Source organism: Peromyscus leucopus, chromosome 1 (genome assembly GCF_004664715.2).
Source record: "Peromyscus leucopus breed LL Stock chromosome 1, UCI_PerLeu_2.1, whole genome shotgun sequence".
In the NCBI taxonomy this organism is placed as follows: domain Eukaryota; kingdom Metazoa; phylum Chordata; class Mammalia; order Rodentia; family Cricetidae; genus Peromyscus; species Peromyscus leucopus.
This window is the reverse complement of record NC_051063.1, coordinates 92,366,227-92,382,433: the sequence shown is the minus strand read 5'-3', so window position 1 is coordinate 92,382,433 and position 16,207 is coordinate 92,366,227. Positions and strand designations below refer to the sequence as shown.

The following is a 16,207-nucleotide window of genomic DNA, read 5'->3' as shown; positions in this document are numbered from 1 at the left end:
CAGGTGTGTGTGCTCCTTAGAGCATCCTGGGCTTGGGTCTGGAGGAAGGACTCAGGTTTACGTAGGACACTAGAAAGTGTCCATCTTAACTGTCTGGTTAGTGGAGGGGAGGGAACAAGGGACATGTTTGCCCAGTGGCGGATCCAAACGTTTCGTTTCTCTTATCCAGAACATAAACTATAAGGAAGCTTGGAGGTGTGGGTCCTAGAATAGCTTGAGTGGGCATATAGAAAGTTATGTGGCAGGAACCAGGGAAGATGGATTACTAAATGTGTGCCAGCCTTAAGGAATGGAAAGGACTTGAACCCGGGAAGAAAAGTAATTACACTCAGTACCTTCAGTGCTGACCTCTAAGTAGCGCTAGTGGTTTAGCAGCTGTGACAAATGTTTCCTAATTTTAGTCCAAAGAATATGTGTCTGACAATGGATCAAGCTTCAATTTAAACTTCTGTTCTTGAAAAGAGGAAAATACATTTGATTCCTAGGGAATTGGAAAGGTGACGCGTGTCACATCCCCCGTAACTGTCTCTTATACCCGAGTCTTAGTCCTGGGCCATCCGATAATGGCAGGAAACTGACTTCTGTGCATGTGGACATTGTGGAAATCACCTAGCTCACAAACAACTCCCTCTTTCTCTAACAGGCGGTAGAGGAGGTGGTGTGTGCCTCCTCTGCAGCAGGATCCTTTCCTTTGGCTTTCAGATGAGAAGCCCTTCTTTGTTTCCTGGCTCTTTCCTGGCCTTGCTGACCACTGGTGGAAGAGGTCTTGTGTGTGAGCCCTGAAGATCACCTCTACCCCACCACTGACCTCTGGCTTTCAACAGTTCCTGTGTGAATTCAGTATTGCTGAAAAATGACAGGTTCAGAGCTGAGTCTGAAGGAGGGCAACAGGAAAGCAGGATGCTGCCTTCACTGAGCTTACTATTGGGAAGGTGGTGGCACTGGCTAGTTTTATGTCAACTTGACACAAGCTAGTCATTTCAAAGGAGGGAGTCTCAATTGAGAAAACGCCTCTATAAGATCTGGCTGTAAGGCATTTTCTTATATTTTTGGTTGTGAGCCTAGCCTTTAATGGCTGAACTGTCTCACTAGCCCAAGCCATTTTCTTAATTAGGGATTGATGGAGGAAGGTCTAGCCCATTGTGGCTCGTGGTTCTGGTTTCTCTCAGAAAGCAGGCTGAGTAAGCCATGATGAGCAAGCCAGTAAGCAGCATTCCTCCATGGCCTCTGCATCAGCTCCTGACTTCAGGTTCCAGCCCTGCTTGAGTTCCTGTCCTGACTTATTTCAGTGATGGACTATGACATGGATGGAATGTGATATAAGCCAAATAAACCCTTTCCTCCCCAACTTGCCTTTGGTGATGGTGTTTGATCACAGCAACAGAAACTCTAACTAGGATGGTGATCTTTACAGGCAGGTACTTAGGTGTACTGGTCAAGGCTGTGGTGGGATGGCAGCTTGAAGCAGGGCTGTCCAGATGGATTTGGGTGCCCAGGAAGGCTTTAAGAGAAATGTAGGTCTGTTGATGGATGGGTAGACTCATCATGGCAAGACGTCTGAGTTCACTTTTTGAACCCATGATAGACATTTGATATGTTGTTCTACTTTTTTTAAGGTCCCATGTTATCAGTCTATCTGTATAACTGTGGAATAACACCCAAACCCAGAATTACCATCCTACTTATTTGTAAGTGTGTAGTTGAGTGATGCTCAGTACCTGGGCATAGTTTTGCCGCTGTCACCACTGTCTAGCCTCAGAACTCTTCTGCAAAAGTGAAACTCTGGGGGCTGGAGAGATGGTTCACAACCATCAGTAATCCAGTGCAGGGGACCTGACACTCTTATTTTGTCTTCCATGGGCACTGCATGCTCGTGGTACACATTTGAACTTGCAGGCAAATACCTATACTCATTCAGAAACGGGGGGGGGGGGGGACACTAGAACTCTGTGCTCATTCCATAACTTCTCATCATTGGCGTCTGTCGTTCCTCTTACCTTCTGTCTTTATGAATTTGACTCCTCCAGCACCTCCCATGAGGGAGGTCATTACAGCACCAGGCCTTTTGTTCCTGGCTTATTTCACTCAGTGGCATCGTGTAGAATTTGTCACAGTCACCTTGTGTTTTAAGTATGATTACTCAGGGTCTCATTTCTACTCCTGGCATGTGTGAAGTATTCCTGTCCAACACGACCATTGTCTTCCTCTGTCACCAAGAAGTCATCCATGTGCTCATCTGTCTTCCTTAGCTACCAAAAGCAGGTGATAAGCCCTTTGTGCATGTTTATCTTGGTGAAGAGAGCGATTGAACCATTGGATGCAAGAGACAAAGATTCAAGTATTTGATCTCTCTGATCTCTGATCTTTCTTCTATTCAGATGTTCAGCTGTCTCAGCTTTGGTTCGATGTTTACCCAAATCTTCATTAGAAACAGTCTGAATAATTTTTAAAGAATGATTTAGAGTGGATTTATTTTGAGGATGTGTACGGTGTGTTTGATTGTGGGTACACGTGAGCCACAGTGCATATGTGAGGAAGTCCTATGAGAGCTTTCAGGTGTCACCTCTCGCCTACCTTCTGTAGTACTACATGAATTGTTTGTAGCGCTGCATATCTTCATGCTCACTCTGGCCTCCTGTGGAGTTTGTGGTACATTTCTAAGGGGTCACAGAATCTGGGCCTCTTGAGGCTGGCCCCCATTGTAGCGAGTAGACTTTTCACAGTCACCCTAGTGTACTAGTGTGGTTTACTCACCATCATGCTATGATGTGCATGCCACCTTGAAAGGTCTGCTGATTAGAAACTCTAAAGCAGTGCCTTAAGTTTGCTCGGACGTGGCCCATTTTCCTCTCTCTCGGGGAAGATGCATATGTGCTCACTGCCTGCCGTGGGTTCTCCATCTGGTTCTAGTTGAGCTCTGTGGAGATTTCCCAGTGTAGATTTTAATTGTTTCATCACCACCAAGGTTGGTGTTGTGTGGGAGGAAGTCAGGCCAGGGACTCTTTCCTGGCCACTGAGGATGCGGAGAAGTGGAAAAGCCACTGTTTTGCTGGGTCTCAGCTCTCTGGAGCAGCTTTGCTTTTCTATTGCCTTTTCTAATGTTTGTCTTCAGCTGCCTTTAAAAACATGGTGTGTGTGTGTGTGTGTGTGTGTGTGTGTGTGTGTGTGTGTGTACGTGTGTACACGTACACCTGTGGGGGCATATATGTGTGGAGACTAGAGACCGACCTTGGATATTGTTCCTCAGATGCCATCCACCTTTTTTGAGACAGGGTCTCAATGATCTCGGATCTTGCTGAGTAGCCTGGGTGGCCAGTGAGCTCCAGGGTCCAGTAAGCTCCAGGGTCCAGCTTTCTTTGCCTCCCCAGCACTGGGATTACAGGTGTGTATCCGTGTACCCTTTCTTTCTTTCTTTTCTTTCTTTCTTTTCTTTCTTTCTTTCTTTCTTTCTTTCTTTCTTTCTTTCTTTCTTTCTTTCTTTCTTTCTTTCTTTCTTTCTTTCTCTCTCTCTCTCTCTCTCTCTCTCTCTCTCTCTCTTTCTTTCTTTCTTTCTTTTTTCCTTCCTCCCTTCCTCCCTCCCTCCCTCCCTCCCCCCCCCTCTCTCTTCCTCTCTTTTTCTTTTCATAGGTTCTGGGGATCAGGTCCTCATGACTATGTGACAGGCTTTGGGCTAACTGGACCATCTCTCCAGAGCTGGACTGCCTCCCCTCCCATTTATTTGGAGAGCAGAAAGCAACTGTGTCGCCCTGTGATCTTAGTTTAAAATGTGTTCACATCATCCATAGTCGCGCTAGCTTTCTATCCCATAGCACCTCATGCAGAACTGCCATACCTCCGGCAGTTTGTTGTTTGCCATTGTATGTAGATCAGAAGACAGACTAGACCTTCCTTGACACCCTTCTCCCCTCCCAGCCTTTCTAATAGGTCCCTAGTAAGACAGCCGGTAGCTGTTTATTGATCATCTCCAATGATGGGAGGGTTAGCACCTAGAAGACAGTTAGGCCATAGGTTCAAGGTGACAGGACTTGGGTTCTGGTTTCGAGTTTATCTCTATCAGTGGTATGTCTTCAGGTGAGTAACTTAATGTTGTTCCACATACTGGAAAGTAAGATTACATTTTTACCCCATAGTTACAACAAGGATAAACAAAATAATAAAACTATGGTCCAGGAATGTGAAAAAATGAAGTTACAGAAGTAGAAGGCAGGATGGTGGGTGTCCAAAAGCTGGATATCGGCGGAAATTGGAAGATTGAAGGATGAGATGGTGGCTAGAGAGAGGGTCAGAGTTTCAGGTAGGGACGAAGCAAGCACTCTGGCCATCTGTTTGACAGCACAGTGGCCGTAGCTAAGAATAAGGTATGTTTTGAGGGCAGAGAGGGGGCCCTATAGGTGCTGATGCTCGCCCCCAAACCTGACAACTTGAATTCTATCCCCTGGAACTCACATGGAGGAGGAGAGAAGAGAACAGAGTTCCTACAAGCTGCCCCTCCCCCCATTCTCCACAGCTACGCCCTGGTATACACGTGTGCACACACAATAGATGTAAAAAAGTTTTTTTTAATTAATTAATTTTTTTTTAAGGTAACATATATTTAAAAAACAAAACTAGGGGGATGGAGAGATGGCTCAGCAGTTAAGAACACTGGCTCTTCTTCCAGGGGACCCAGGTTCAATTCCCAGCACCCACATGGCAGTTTACAACTGCCTATAATTCTACCTCCAGGGGATCCGATAACCTCACACAGATATACATGTAGGCAAAATGCCAATGTACATAAAATAAAAATAAATAAATTAAAAAACAAAACAAAACTGGAGTTTTAAAAAGAGATGATACATATTTGAGATGATAAATGCATTAATCAACCTGATGAGATCATTACACAGTGTGTATAGGTATCCAAAGGTATATATTGATCCCATGCCTTAATAGAAAATTAACTTTCCGCCAGGCAGTGGTGGCGCACGCCTTTAATCCCAGCACTCGGGAGGCAGAGCCAGGCGGATCTCTGTGAGTTCGAGGCCAGCCTGGGCTACCAAGTGAGTTCCAGGAAAAGGCGCAAAGCTACACAGAAAAACCCTGTCTCGAAAAACCAAAAAAAAAAAGAAAGAAAGAAAGAAAGAAAATTAACTTTCCAAAATGTCAAGTCCTTATGCCTCATGTATGGAACTGTGGGAACGTTACTGTGAATGTGATGTGCTGGCTAGTTTTTGTCAACTTGATACAATCTATGTTCATCCGGAAAGAGGAAACCTCACCTGAGAAAATGTCTCCTTCATTAGATTGGTCTGTAGGCAATGTCTGTGGGGATTTTCTCGGGCCCACGGTGAGGTTTGTGTGTGATGCCATTTCTGGGCAGGTGGTCCTGGGTTGTTCGAGAAAGCAGGCTGAGCAAGCCATGAGGATCAAGCCAGTAAGCAGTATTCCACTGTGGCCTCTGCTTCAGCTCCTGCCTCCAGATTCCTGCCATGGCTTTACGTGGTGCTGCGACTTGGGATATGTAAGCCAAATAAACCATGTTCTCCCCAAGTTGCTTTTGGTCATGGTTTTTATCGAAGCAATAGGAACCAAGCTGAGATGCTTAGCATCTCGCTAGTCTGGTGCAGAAGCTGTAGCTTTGCTTATCACTTCCACAGTGATTCTGAATGTGGAGTTTATTCTTTTGCAGTGTAGATGGGGTGGACATCCTTTTTGAGTTTATTCCAGCTGGGGCTGCGACCTGCCTGCAGGGCCGGACAGGGCTGAACTGCGGCCAGGATGGCACCTTCTCCACTTTCAAAGTCTGATTATACAGGCCCCTTGTTTGTCCCTCTTCCCTTTCTTGGCTGATTTTCCTGCCTTGGCATCCCCACTAGAGACAGATGAAAACACTGCGAGGAAATGAAGCTCCATCCACACGCTAGTATCTGTTCCCTTCCACAGAAAAGCACAGCTTTGCCGACAGTAAAGGCAGAGTTGGGTATCCAGATGCATAGCCGTGTGCCCAGCCCATCGCTCTGCTCCGTAAGCTTTGCTTCTTCTAGCGCTGCTGTGGGAAAGCCCAGATGGGAATGGTTCTGGCAGGAGGCTGAACTCTATCTACCTGCCTCTTCTACTCAGCTCCAAGTCTCAGCATTTACTTTCCTTTTATGTTGACTCAGACACTAGCTGGAGATGTGAGAGTTCCCCAGTCCTGATTCAAGCAGACGCATGAGCTCTCCATGCCATTGAGATTTACTGCTGTTAATGGCTAATGGGACTGTTGGGCATTGAGCAGAAACAGTTGCCTGTTAGGCGTGTTACTGAGTTTACTCCTAATGATTGTTTAACTTTGTTTCTAAAAAGAAAATTAAGAAACTGTCAGTGTGATGCTGATTAAAATTTTAAATACTTGGGAGGCTGAGACAAGAAAATTACCGTGAATTTGAGGCCAGCCAAGGCTACATGGTGAGGTCTAGGCTAACCTGGGTTAGAGAGCAAGACCCTCACCCCTAGACCTTTTGAAAATGAAAAGTGGTTTATATGTTAACATGATTTAAAAAGCAATTCTTAAGTAAAATGTGCCTGTGAACAGGACTATTTAAAATATTACTCATCAGTCTGGAAGGGTATCCAAGTAATAGGACCCATGGAGACCTTGTATGTTGGGCTTTTTAGTCATCCTTTACTGGGTACTGGAGAGAGGAAGGCAGGATCCTTGCGGGGCTCAGGGCACAGGCTCTTTACCAATTCTGGAAGTGTTTTTATGTTTTAGACAAGCAGCATTGCTGTGCTAATGACGTATGCTGAGGGGGTGAGTGGGGGAACCTGGTATTGTCTGGAGCCAGATTCAAGAGGGCAGACGATCTCTTAGCTCACTGCTGAGGGACTGTGCTGGGTCTGGTCTTCAAACAGGTGGTTAGGAAGTATTACCATAGAGTTAAGGGCTGTCTGGATCAATGGAGACGTTCTTATTTATGCAGAAAGCACTTAGTGTCAGTACTGTGTGAGAGCCGTGGTTCCTTTGGTGGGGGGAGGGGAGTAGGGGCTGGGGCTTGTCTCTAGTCTGTACCAGTAGCCCTCCAGTTGTTCCTGCCTTTTGCCTCTGGGGACAGTCCTTAGGAAAGGTTTGCAAGGATGTTGGGCACCATAAGAAAACTTTGGACGAAATGCTGAATTGGACACAAAATGAAACATTGAATCGACTATGGTCTTGAACCTCACACATCTTTTGAAACGGTGATGGTGGTGTTTCAGGTGCAGAAAAATGCCAAACATTAGATGTTAGGTGGACAGTAGAACCCCCAAAGCAGCAGGGCAGAGTTACAACAAGTTATTAATGAAAGAAAACCCCCTGAATGTATGGTTCATACTGAGTATCTTGGCGGTATGATATGGATAATATTTCCTGGTACATTTCTTCATGTTCCATGTGATGGGTATTTATGGAGAGAGCTATTCCTCAAAAACTAGATTTGAAAAAAATCCAATTAAATGTCCGAAGCACAAACTCTCCAGTTTGTAGGTGGGTGTGTTGGATTTATACTATCAGAGGCACACTGGCGGTTGTGTTGATGGCCTGTAAAGGAAGCCGCTGACTCGGTGGGATAAAAATAAGCGCCTAGGTCAGCCTCCCCATGCTGCCACCTGGCTCTTCCAGAAGAGCAGGCTTCCGAGAGGCCCTAATGGGCTTGTTGAAAGGCCCCACTTGGCTTCTTATTAATGTCCCTCTCTGAGCAGTGCTCAGCTCTCTGGCTAACCTTGTCAGAAGGTTACCCTCGGCCCTCCAGGGCTCAGCTAATTTTAAACCCAGCCAGCCAGTGCGGTGGCATTGTGCTGCGGAGACATCAGCAGCTCCCTGGGAGACGAGGCTGGGGAAAGATGAGTTGAGCCCGTGTATTTTTCTCATCCTCCTGTAAGTGGCCAGGCACACTGACCAAGCAAAGAGAGCTGGGATAATAATGAGAGCTTTTATGGTAAACACCAGGATTCTTACAGAATTTTGAGCTGGTTGCTATATGCATGGTGTGCTGAGCTCTGCATGGACTGTGTTGATTATGACCATTGGGGCAGGTGGGATCCTGTGTTCTGGGAACCAGGCATGGGTTGTGAAGATAGGATTGCTTGATAATGGGTGCCCTGAAGTTCCTCACTGATTCAGTTGGGAGAGGGGCTGGTTCTTACAAGCTACGAACCCAGAAATCCACCATTCCTGCCTGTCTGCATGTCTCCTGTTGTGGCTTCCACTAAACTGTTCTCTGTAAAATCTTTGTTGCTTTGAGCATTTGCAGTAGTTGCTTGTTTAGAATATTGTGGTGTCTTAGAATACTTGTTATCCCTTTGTTTTAACATAAAACATAAACCAACTACAAAGCAAAGTGACTTTCTTTCGGGGATCTCCAGCCCACCCCACCCCAGTCAAAATTAAGTTACAAAGAAAACTTAGAACCAGGCATGGTGGTGCATGCTTATAATTCCAGTACTCAGGAGGTAGAGGCTTAAAGATCAGGGGTTCAAGACCAGTCTTAACTATACACTAAGTTGGGGGCTCTCCTGAGCTGCATAAGAACCCCAAGAATCTGGAGAAAGCTAAACCCAAAAACAAGATCCCAAAACTTAGGGGATTTGTTTTTTTACCTTAGATGCTGATGAGACCTGTTTGCCTTCACATCCCCATTTTGGGAATCTCCTGTGCTTATTTTAGAATTAGCTCAGCCTTCCTGGTATTTCAAGACATTCCCAGTCTCTTTCACACCTGTGAGATTTCAGTGGGAGACTTCATCTGCCCAACTGAGAGCCTTGGTGCTGGGTCCACACCCACCCACTTATAAAACAGTTTCCAGGAGCCAATTAAAGAGGCTGTGTGTGGAGCAAACTAAGATGAAAGAATGATGGACGTAGAATCAATAACCTGCTAACTCCATAGGGTGATTGAAGTTCACTTTATTTGAAATGGCCAGGCTGGCCAGACCACATCAAGCCAGCAGTGCGCCTGTGTGCATGAGGGCCGTGGCACGGGAGTGAACTTTGATTTCATTTTAGAAAGGAACAGAACAGCGAATAAATGCTTTTTTACTAGCATTTTCTTTCTTGAAGGCCTGCCTCTCCTACTGTAGACCTAATTAGCTCTGTGGTGCTGGAATTTCGTTTTGAGAACATTAAAGCTGAGCAGCATCGGGGATTTGTAGAGTTGGGAGTCCTTGTATAAACCTTTTGACTCAAATCTGACTTTCATGTATGCTATTTGAAGAAAACCCTCTCTCCAGCTTGCCCCTGAAACAGTTTTTAAAAGCACCTTCAAAATGGTCAAGTATCATAGAGACAGAGTTCCTCTGGCTTCTGCGGGAACCGGAGATTGCAGGTCTGCAGTGGAGATGTTAAGAAAGCAGCTAGGAATTCTCAAGTGCATTTCTTAAAGTGGGGGGCCTCTCTCCTGCACCTATTCAAATGCCTGCCTCCTTTTCTCCCTAGGCCCCTCTTTCTCACCTCCCGGACACTTCCCTCTTGCACTTGGCACGGGTGTAGATAGGCCTGCTGTTATTTTTGTAGTAACCTGATACTTAGAGCAGCCCCCAGGCCTCAGGAGGTGAACTGGCCCCACGTTGAAAAGGCAGTTCAGGCCCATTCTGTCATAGTCCCTCAAGCAAGCCAAGCAGCTGCTTTGGGGGCGATCACTAGTGAGGACTTCCTATCACAGCTCAGGAGGTAGCAGACCCTGCTGGGAGGTGGGGGCTCAGCCTTGGAGTCAAGAAAGGGAGGGTTGGTATTGAGTCCAGTTGGGGTTTGGGGAAGTGGGAGAAATATTTTCAAGACAGTGACTTGTTGCTCTTGCTCTGTGAGCCCAGACTAGGGTATGCCTGAATTGGTCTTGGAATTGTTTAGGTGAGGAGGGATTTTTGTGCCCCTCCCCCCTCCTCCAGGGTCTTAGTGTGCAGCCCAAGCTGGCCTTTAAATGACAATCCTCCTGCCTCTCCTTCTTGAGTTCTGGAATTATAGGCATGTAACATGAAGCCTGACTTGATTTCTTAAAAGTTATAAAAATGTGTTAAATTTGATGTTTGAATAAAGCACTGTTTACTGAACTGTATTAGGTGTTAGTAGGGCTGCATAACAGAATGGAAAAGAGTTGGTGCCTTTGCAAATAGGTTATGCAGAGTGGACACACATTTAAACTGTAGTCACTAAATACTGTCACATAGAAGATTTATTCAGCAGTTGCTTGAGAACCTGCAGCATGCCAGCAAAGTCAAGATGCATGCATGTCACACTGGAGCGTGGTGTTGCACACTTTCAGTTCCAGAGCTCAGGAGGCAGAGGCAGGCAGATGTCTGATTGGAGGCCAGGCTGGTTTGCATAGCAAGTTCCAGGTCAGCCAGGGCTAGATAATGTGAGTCTCAAAAGAAAAAAATGTATTCACACTAGTCTGTATACACTCAGCTAAAGCAGTGTGTAATTTGTTGGTGACAGAGACATACTATCTATTAAGGATTTCTTTACCATGGTGATAATATTCTAATTTTTGATGAAAAGAAACTGGGGCACAGTTATTAAGTGCAGAATTAAAAATTCACATGGACTATGTGTTCACTTAACAAGAGTAATTCATTGTTACAGAGAGAGAGAGACAATAGTCACTCCCTTATCTGGTTTCAGCCAATTTCCAACCAGAGTGCCAAGATTGTTTCTCCTGGTGAGTTTGATCTGGGTAGAGATTGAGTAGGCTTGGGGGTGGGGTTTTAAATGGCCCTTGAGTTCACATCTTTTGTAATGTGAGATCTGTTTTACGGATGCTTCATCTCTGGGCCTTCCACCAGTGCAGATTGTGTTTGTCACTTGAAGGGTAGGGACGGACATTCACACACAGGCACTGCTCTGTGTTTTTGGTTAGCCTCCTGCGTTAGCGTGTGTTGACTTTGCTGGCCTTAGCACAGCAGTCTGGAGAGGTGAGGCTTGAATCAGCACACTGTCACCCTCAGCCTCTCTTTGGGGACTAGGGAAATATGCTGGAAGACTGAAGACAAAGTTGGGTGAGCGTTTATTAGAGCCAAGAGACCCCCCACACACACAGAATTAATCCCTGGTTTTGGGCTGTTCAAACGAGCCACCTGTGTAAACCGTCTCCCTGAATTGTCTCTCTGAGTTGTCACTGTCACACATTTGTAAATTTGGAATGCTTAAGAAATGCCCTGCGTTGTAATTCCTCAGATGATCTAGAGAGTTTTTCTGGCCTCAGACCACACCAGAAAACGCTTTTGATTAAAAAAAAAAAACTCTGGTTTCACACTGATAAAATAAACTTTTTTTTAAAAATAATTTATTTTTATTTTATATTCATCAGTGTTTTGCCTGCATGTGTGCTCGTGTGAGGGTGTCAGAAGCCCTAGAGCTGTAGTTACAGACAGGTGTAAGCTGCCATGTGGGTGCTGGGAATTCCAGAGGAACCCTGGTCTTCGGGAAGAATAGCCAGTTCTCTTAACCACTGAGCCATCTCTCTAGCCCCAATTTGAAAAAAAAAATCATACCTTTATCCTTTCTCCCTTCACACACAAACACATGCATAAAGCACACAGATCACACACATACACACACACAGCTCACATGCTTTTTCTGGAACACAATCCCGGTGTTTTCTGGCCTGCTCTGTGAACAGTTCCAGCTCTGCTCTTGGCCTGTGAAGCCCATGTGCTACAGGCCTGGAGCCTGGAGCCTGAAGCTCCATCATTCTCTCTTGACTTCAGCCTTCTATGCTTTCATGCTTGGCTGTGACTTTAACACATTAGCACTGTTATACTCTTAGAGAGTTTACTGCTCAGCCTTCGCTGTATCCTTCCAAGAACTTGAGTCACAGAATAGACTCCCATTTCTGTGCTCCTGAGTGCATCCAGTAGTCAGTCCTCCTGCAGTATGTAACACCATCCAGTCAATCGTTCATGTTTTCGGCCATTAGCTCAGCACATTAGTTATTCATTCAGCTAATATTTGAGGAGGAGGGTCAGTTAACATGTGCCAAGCATTCTGTTGAATATCAAGGTCAGAAAGATCCCTGAAGGCTCCCAGACTGACACAAGTGGCAGCAGGCAGACTGTGTCCCCTTAATACACTGACCATTTGAAGTGCTACCTGTGGGAACACAGAGCAAGCAGGAGCGTCAGGTCAAGTTTCTAGGGGAGGAGGGGATCTTAAAGGATAATTAATGTGCCGTATGTCTTCTGCATATATTGTGCTTACCGAGTTAGGGTGTCTTATTTAGTTTCTATTGCAGTGATGAAACACCATGATCAAAAGCAACTTGAGGAGGAAAAGATTTTCCATGTAGTCTTACAAGAAGTGACTAAAGGCAGGAACCTGGAGGCAGGACCTGAAGCAGAGGCCATGGAGCAGTGCTGCTTACTGGCTTGGTCCTCATGGCTTGCTCAGCCTGCTTCCTCCTGGCACCTAGGACCCCCAGTCCAGGGGTGATACCACCCACAGAGAACTGAGCCCTCCCACATCAATCAAGGAAATACACCCAGGCCTGTCTACAGGCCAATCCTATGTAGGGATGTCTTCCCAGAAGACCCTAGTCTGTGTCATGTTGACATACAAAGTAGCCAGCACACAGTGTTTATTGATTTCCCATCTCTTGTGCCTGGATATGGATGAGGAGACAGAAGAGTATGGACCTCATTCAATAAATGCTTTATTATTACATTAAAGTAGAATGACTAGAAAATGGAAATCTTTGTTTTATGAGAGTTTGAAAGACTGCAGAATAGCAACTTTAAAAGTACAGAAATAAATTATGGGATGGGCATGGGGGCCCGAAGTAGACTTTAGGAAATAACCCAAATTTGGAGACCCATACGGCCTTCCAGTTTGCCTGAGGCCCTCCAGTGTGGTTCAGGGCATTCTGGCAGCTGGAGTGGAGGCTAAAACCTTTGCTGACTATGTAGTTAGACAACCCCCACCCCCTTCTTTAGGGATCTTTGTAAAACGCAGTGTGTGTGTGTGTGTGTGTGTGTGTGTGTGTGTGTGAGAGAGGGGGGGGCGTTATGAGTGACATCGCCACCCTCACTGGGGAGGATCCAGCGCCTGCTCCTCCCATTGGATGTTTCCTCTGCTAATCCTCAGGTGCTCATGGCAACACATCTGAGAGCTGTTGTGCTCAGAACTACTGAAATAGACTCGGAGTAACCCAGAATCAGAACCATCCTCAAGTACACAGGGGGTTTTCGCTGTTCTTTTTATCTTTTCCTCCCCCACCAACCTACTTTGGAGATAAGGTCTCTCCGTGTAGCCCAGGCTGGCTTCAAATTTGTGACCTTTGGTACTGGGCTCACAGGCAAGTGCCACCATGCTTGGCTGGGTCCCCCCGCCCCCCATCCCCTGCCAGGATTTTTATTGAAGTGTAACTAACATGCTTAGAAAAAAGTGCATGCGTCATCAGTATCGAGTCCCTGTATTTTTCCATTGTGAACACTTATGCATCCAGACCTTTTTGTTTTGTTTTGGATACAGGGTCTCTTGTAGCCCAGGCTGACCTCAAACTTCTTTGTAACTATGTATAAAATGTATTAACTCTGTTCCTCTTACAGACATGTGCCATTACTCTCCCCCCTGGTAACCTTGATTAGGCTTTTCTTTGAATTTAATTGTCTTATTTTAAAAGGTAGGGTCTCACTATGCTACCCAGGCTGACCTTGAACTTGAAGATTTTCTTAACCTCAGTGCTGGAATTACAAGCATGTGCCACTACCCTGGCTGATAGATTAGTCTTGTTGGTATTTGAACTTGTTAATGGAAGCCTAGAGTAGATCTCTCTTTGCATCTGGTTTATGCCACTAAACAGCACCATTGACTGCAATAGCAGCATCCCACAGAACGTTCACTGTGGCAGCCACTAGCCATGGTGGCTCCTGAGATCATGATTTGCTGCTGATTTAGTCCTAGCAACTGATATTTAAATGCACCCGTCATTAACGGTTACCGTGTTGGACTGTGGGTTTTTTCTAATATTCCATTTTATGACTATGATGCAGGCTATAAATCCTGTAGTTAATAAGAAATTGAGCATCTCCAAAAAAAAGGGGAGAGGGATTGAGCATCTATAGCTGCCCTGATGAGTGCTCATATAAATGTTCGTGAACCGAACCTCTAAAGAACCTCTCTTCATGGATCTTGTGAGGATTTGGAAATTGCCAAGTCAGCAAGTATGCATCTAGTCAGGTCTAGTGGTGCATAGTGACTGCCAAAGAGTTTTCTAGAATGCTTGGACTACTATATACTCTTATCAGCTGTCTGTGAGGATTCTGGGCACTCAACATCCTTGACAACACTTGTCAGCCTTAGGCTTTTATTTTAGGGCCTGAGGAGATGGCTCGGCAGGTAAAAGTAATTGCTATTGGGCCTGATGATGTGTTTGAAACTTCCACAATCCTAGATCTTCTGTAGTAAGATGGAGGTAGAGGTGGGAGTCACCCAGAAGCTCCCCGGGCAGCTAACCTAGAATATACAGTACAACAACAGAAACAGCAAGAAAGACTCGACCGTGTTGGAGGGGAGAGCTGATGGCAGACGTTTCCCTCAGACTCCCATGTAGGCCACGTAGTGTCAGGGTGGACATGTTGTACTAGGTATGTGGAACACCTTCCCGTTGTCTCTTTGTTTTTTATATAGTGCGTTGGTTTTTAAAATGGTTTTTCATTTTCGCTGTCTGATTATTTCGTAGGAATTTATTATGTATCAAGTGATTGTTTGGTGACTTTGCAAATTTCTTTGTGGTTTCATGTTAGAATCTGAGTCAGGTTCATACTGTGTAGCCCTAACTAGCCTGGAACTTGCCATCCTCAGTCACAGAAGTCTGCTTTCATCTACCATCCCCCCCCCCCATTTTATTTTCTTAATGCTTCTTGAAGCACAAGGAAGTTTTTACTTGTAACAGTCCCTCAGTCCCCTCCCTCCAGCCTTCCCTCCCTTTCTCCCTTTATTGTTTTTTTTGAGGGTTGGTTCTCCATAGGCTGGCCTTGAATTCCTGGGTTCAAGCCATCTTCCTGTTTCACTCTCTTAAGTAACTGTGATCCAATTTTTGCTGTTTCTGTCCTCATTTTGTCATTATTATTATTATTTTTAACTTTACTTTTGTGCACATGAATACAATTGCCCAAGGAGACCAGAGAACATTGGATCCCTGGAGCTGGAGTCTCAGGCAATAGTGAGCTGTTATTGGGTCCTCTGCAAGAACAGTGTGTGCTCTTAACCAAGGAGCCATCTCTCCAGCCCTGCTCACAAAGCACCTTAGATCGATCGATAGATCGATTGATTGTGTGTGTACACATGCATGCATGTGTGCCACTGAGCAGGTGTGTAGGTATAGGACAACTTGAGGCAGTGGTTTGCTCCATCTTGAGTGTTGGGTCTTGGAGTTGAATTTAGGTGAAGTGAGCTTGGTTGCAAGCACTTTGCCTGCTGGCCTAACTCACCAGCCCCATTTTGTCCTTTGACAGCAAAAATTTGATACATTACGGTAATCTTCTGGGTCTTCTTTTAGTCTTTACTGCTTTTGAAATTCAGATCTAAAGTCTCTTTCAGGTTGATTGTAGAGTATGGTGTGAGGTAAGGGTCATTTATTTTGTTCAGATAGATCCTGATTACCCTTGTTTATTGACACAATTGTCTTTTACCCTTGTTACAAACCAAGTACAAAGGCCTGCTTAGGGTTTGTTTCTGGACTCTTGAGATACTGGTCTGTTCTGTATACCTTGGTGACATGGACTTACTGTGTAACCCAAGCTGGCCGCAAACTTGCTGTGTGACCCAGACTAACCTCTACCACAGGATCCTCTGGCCTCAGCCTCCTGAATGCTGGGGTCATGGTCTGTGCCACAGTGTCTGATGTGCGAATTTTAATATAGGCCATTGTAAGTCATTCAGCGCTGGGCTTCAGAATTGCGTGAGTGTGGATTTGTTGCACCAGGTGAGTCTTACCCACAGCTTTAGCTAGTTTCGTTAGTTATTGGAGTTTTATGGTCACTGTCCTGGGTCCTAGAGGTAGTAATACAATATCAGTTTCTGTGCCCTAGGTGTTTGGGACTCAAAACTGAAAATGAAACCCAAGTATGACTTAGGTTAACTGTCAGGATGTCTGCTGGGGTCCTTTAGAAATGGATCTTCAAGGAGTGGTGTCCTCATTTCCGACCTTGTTTCTAGAAGAGTGTGCTATGACAGATCGTTTTTTTTTTTTTTATTACCTTAGCTTGCCAGGGGATGA

At 45.3% G+C, this 16,207-nt stretch overlaps 1 protein-coding gene across 9 annotated transcripts in view; it reads left to right on the top strand.

Moving 5' to 3' along the window:
- Positions 1-16,207, top strand: part of Tead1 (TEA domain transcription factor 1) — a 229,860-nt gene that overhangs the window by 57,278 nt on the left and 156,375 nt on the right. For 4 of the 9 annotated variants that reach the window (XM_028875860.2, XM_037211422.1, XM_028875859.2 and 1 more), the window contains exon 1: positions 7,841-7,937. The exons of 1 other annotated variant lie outside the window; for it this stretch is intronic. In XM_028875860.2, the coding sequence (XP_028731693.1) occupies positions 7,923-7,937 (15 nt within the window). In that variant the 5' untranslated portion in view covers positions 7,841-7,922. Of the gene's footprint in view, positions 1-7,746; positions 7,938-16,207 lie in introns of those variants that run through there. 4 more of the 9 variants (XM_028875862.2, XM_028875858.2, XM_028875861.2 and 1 more) reach the window with 3 other exon arrangements.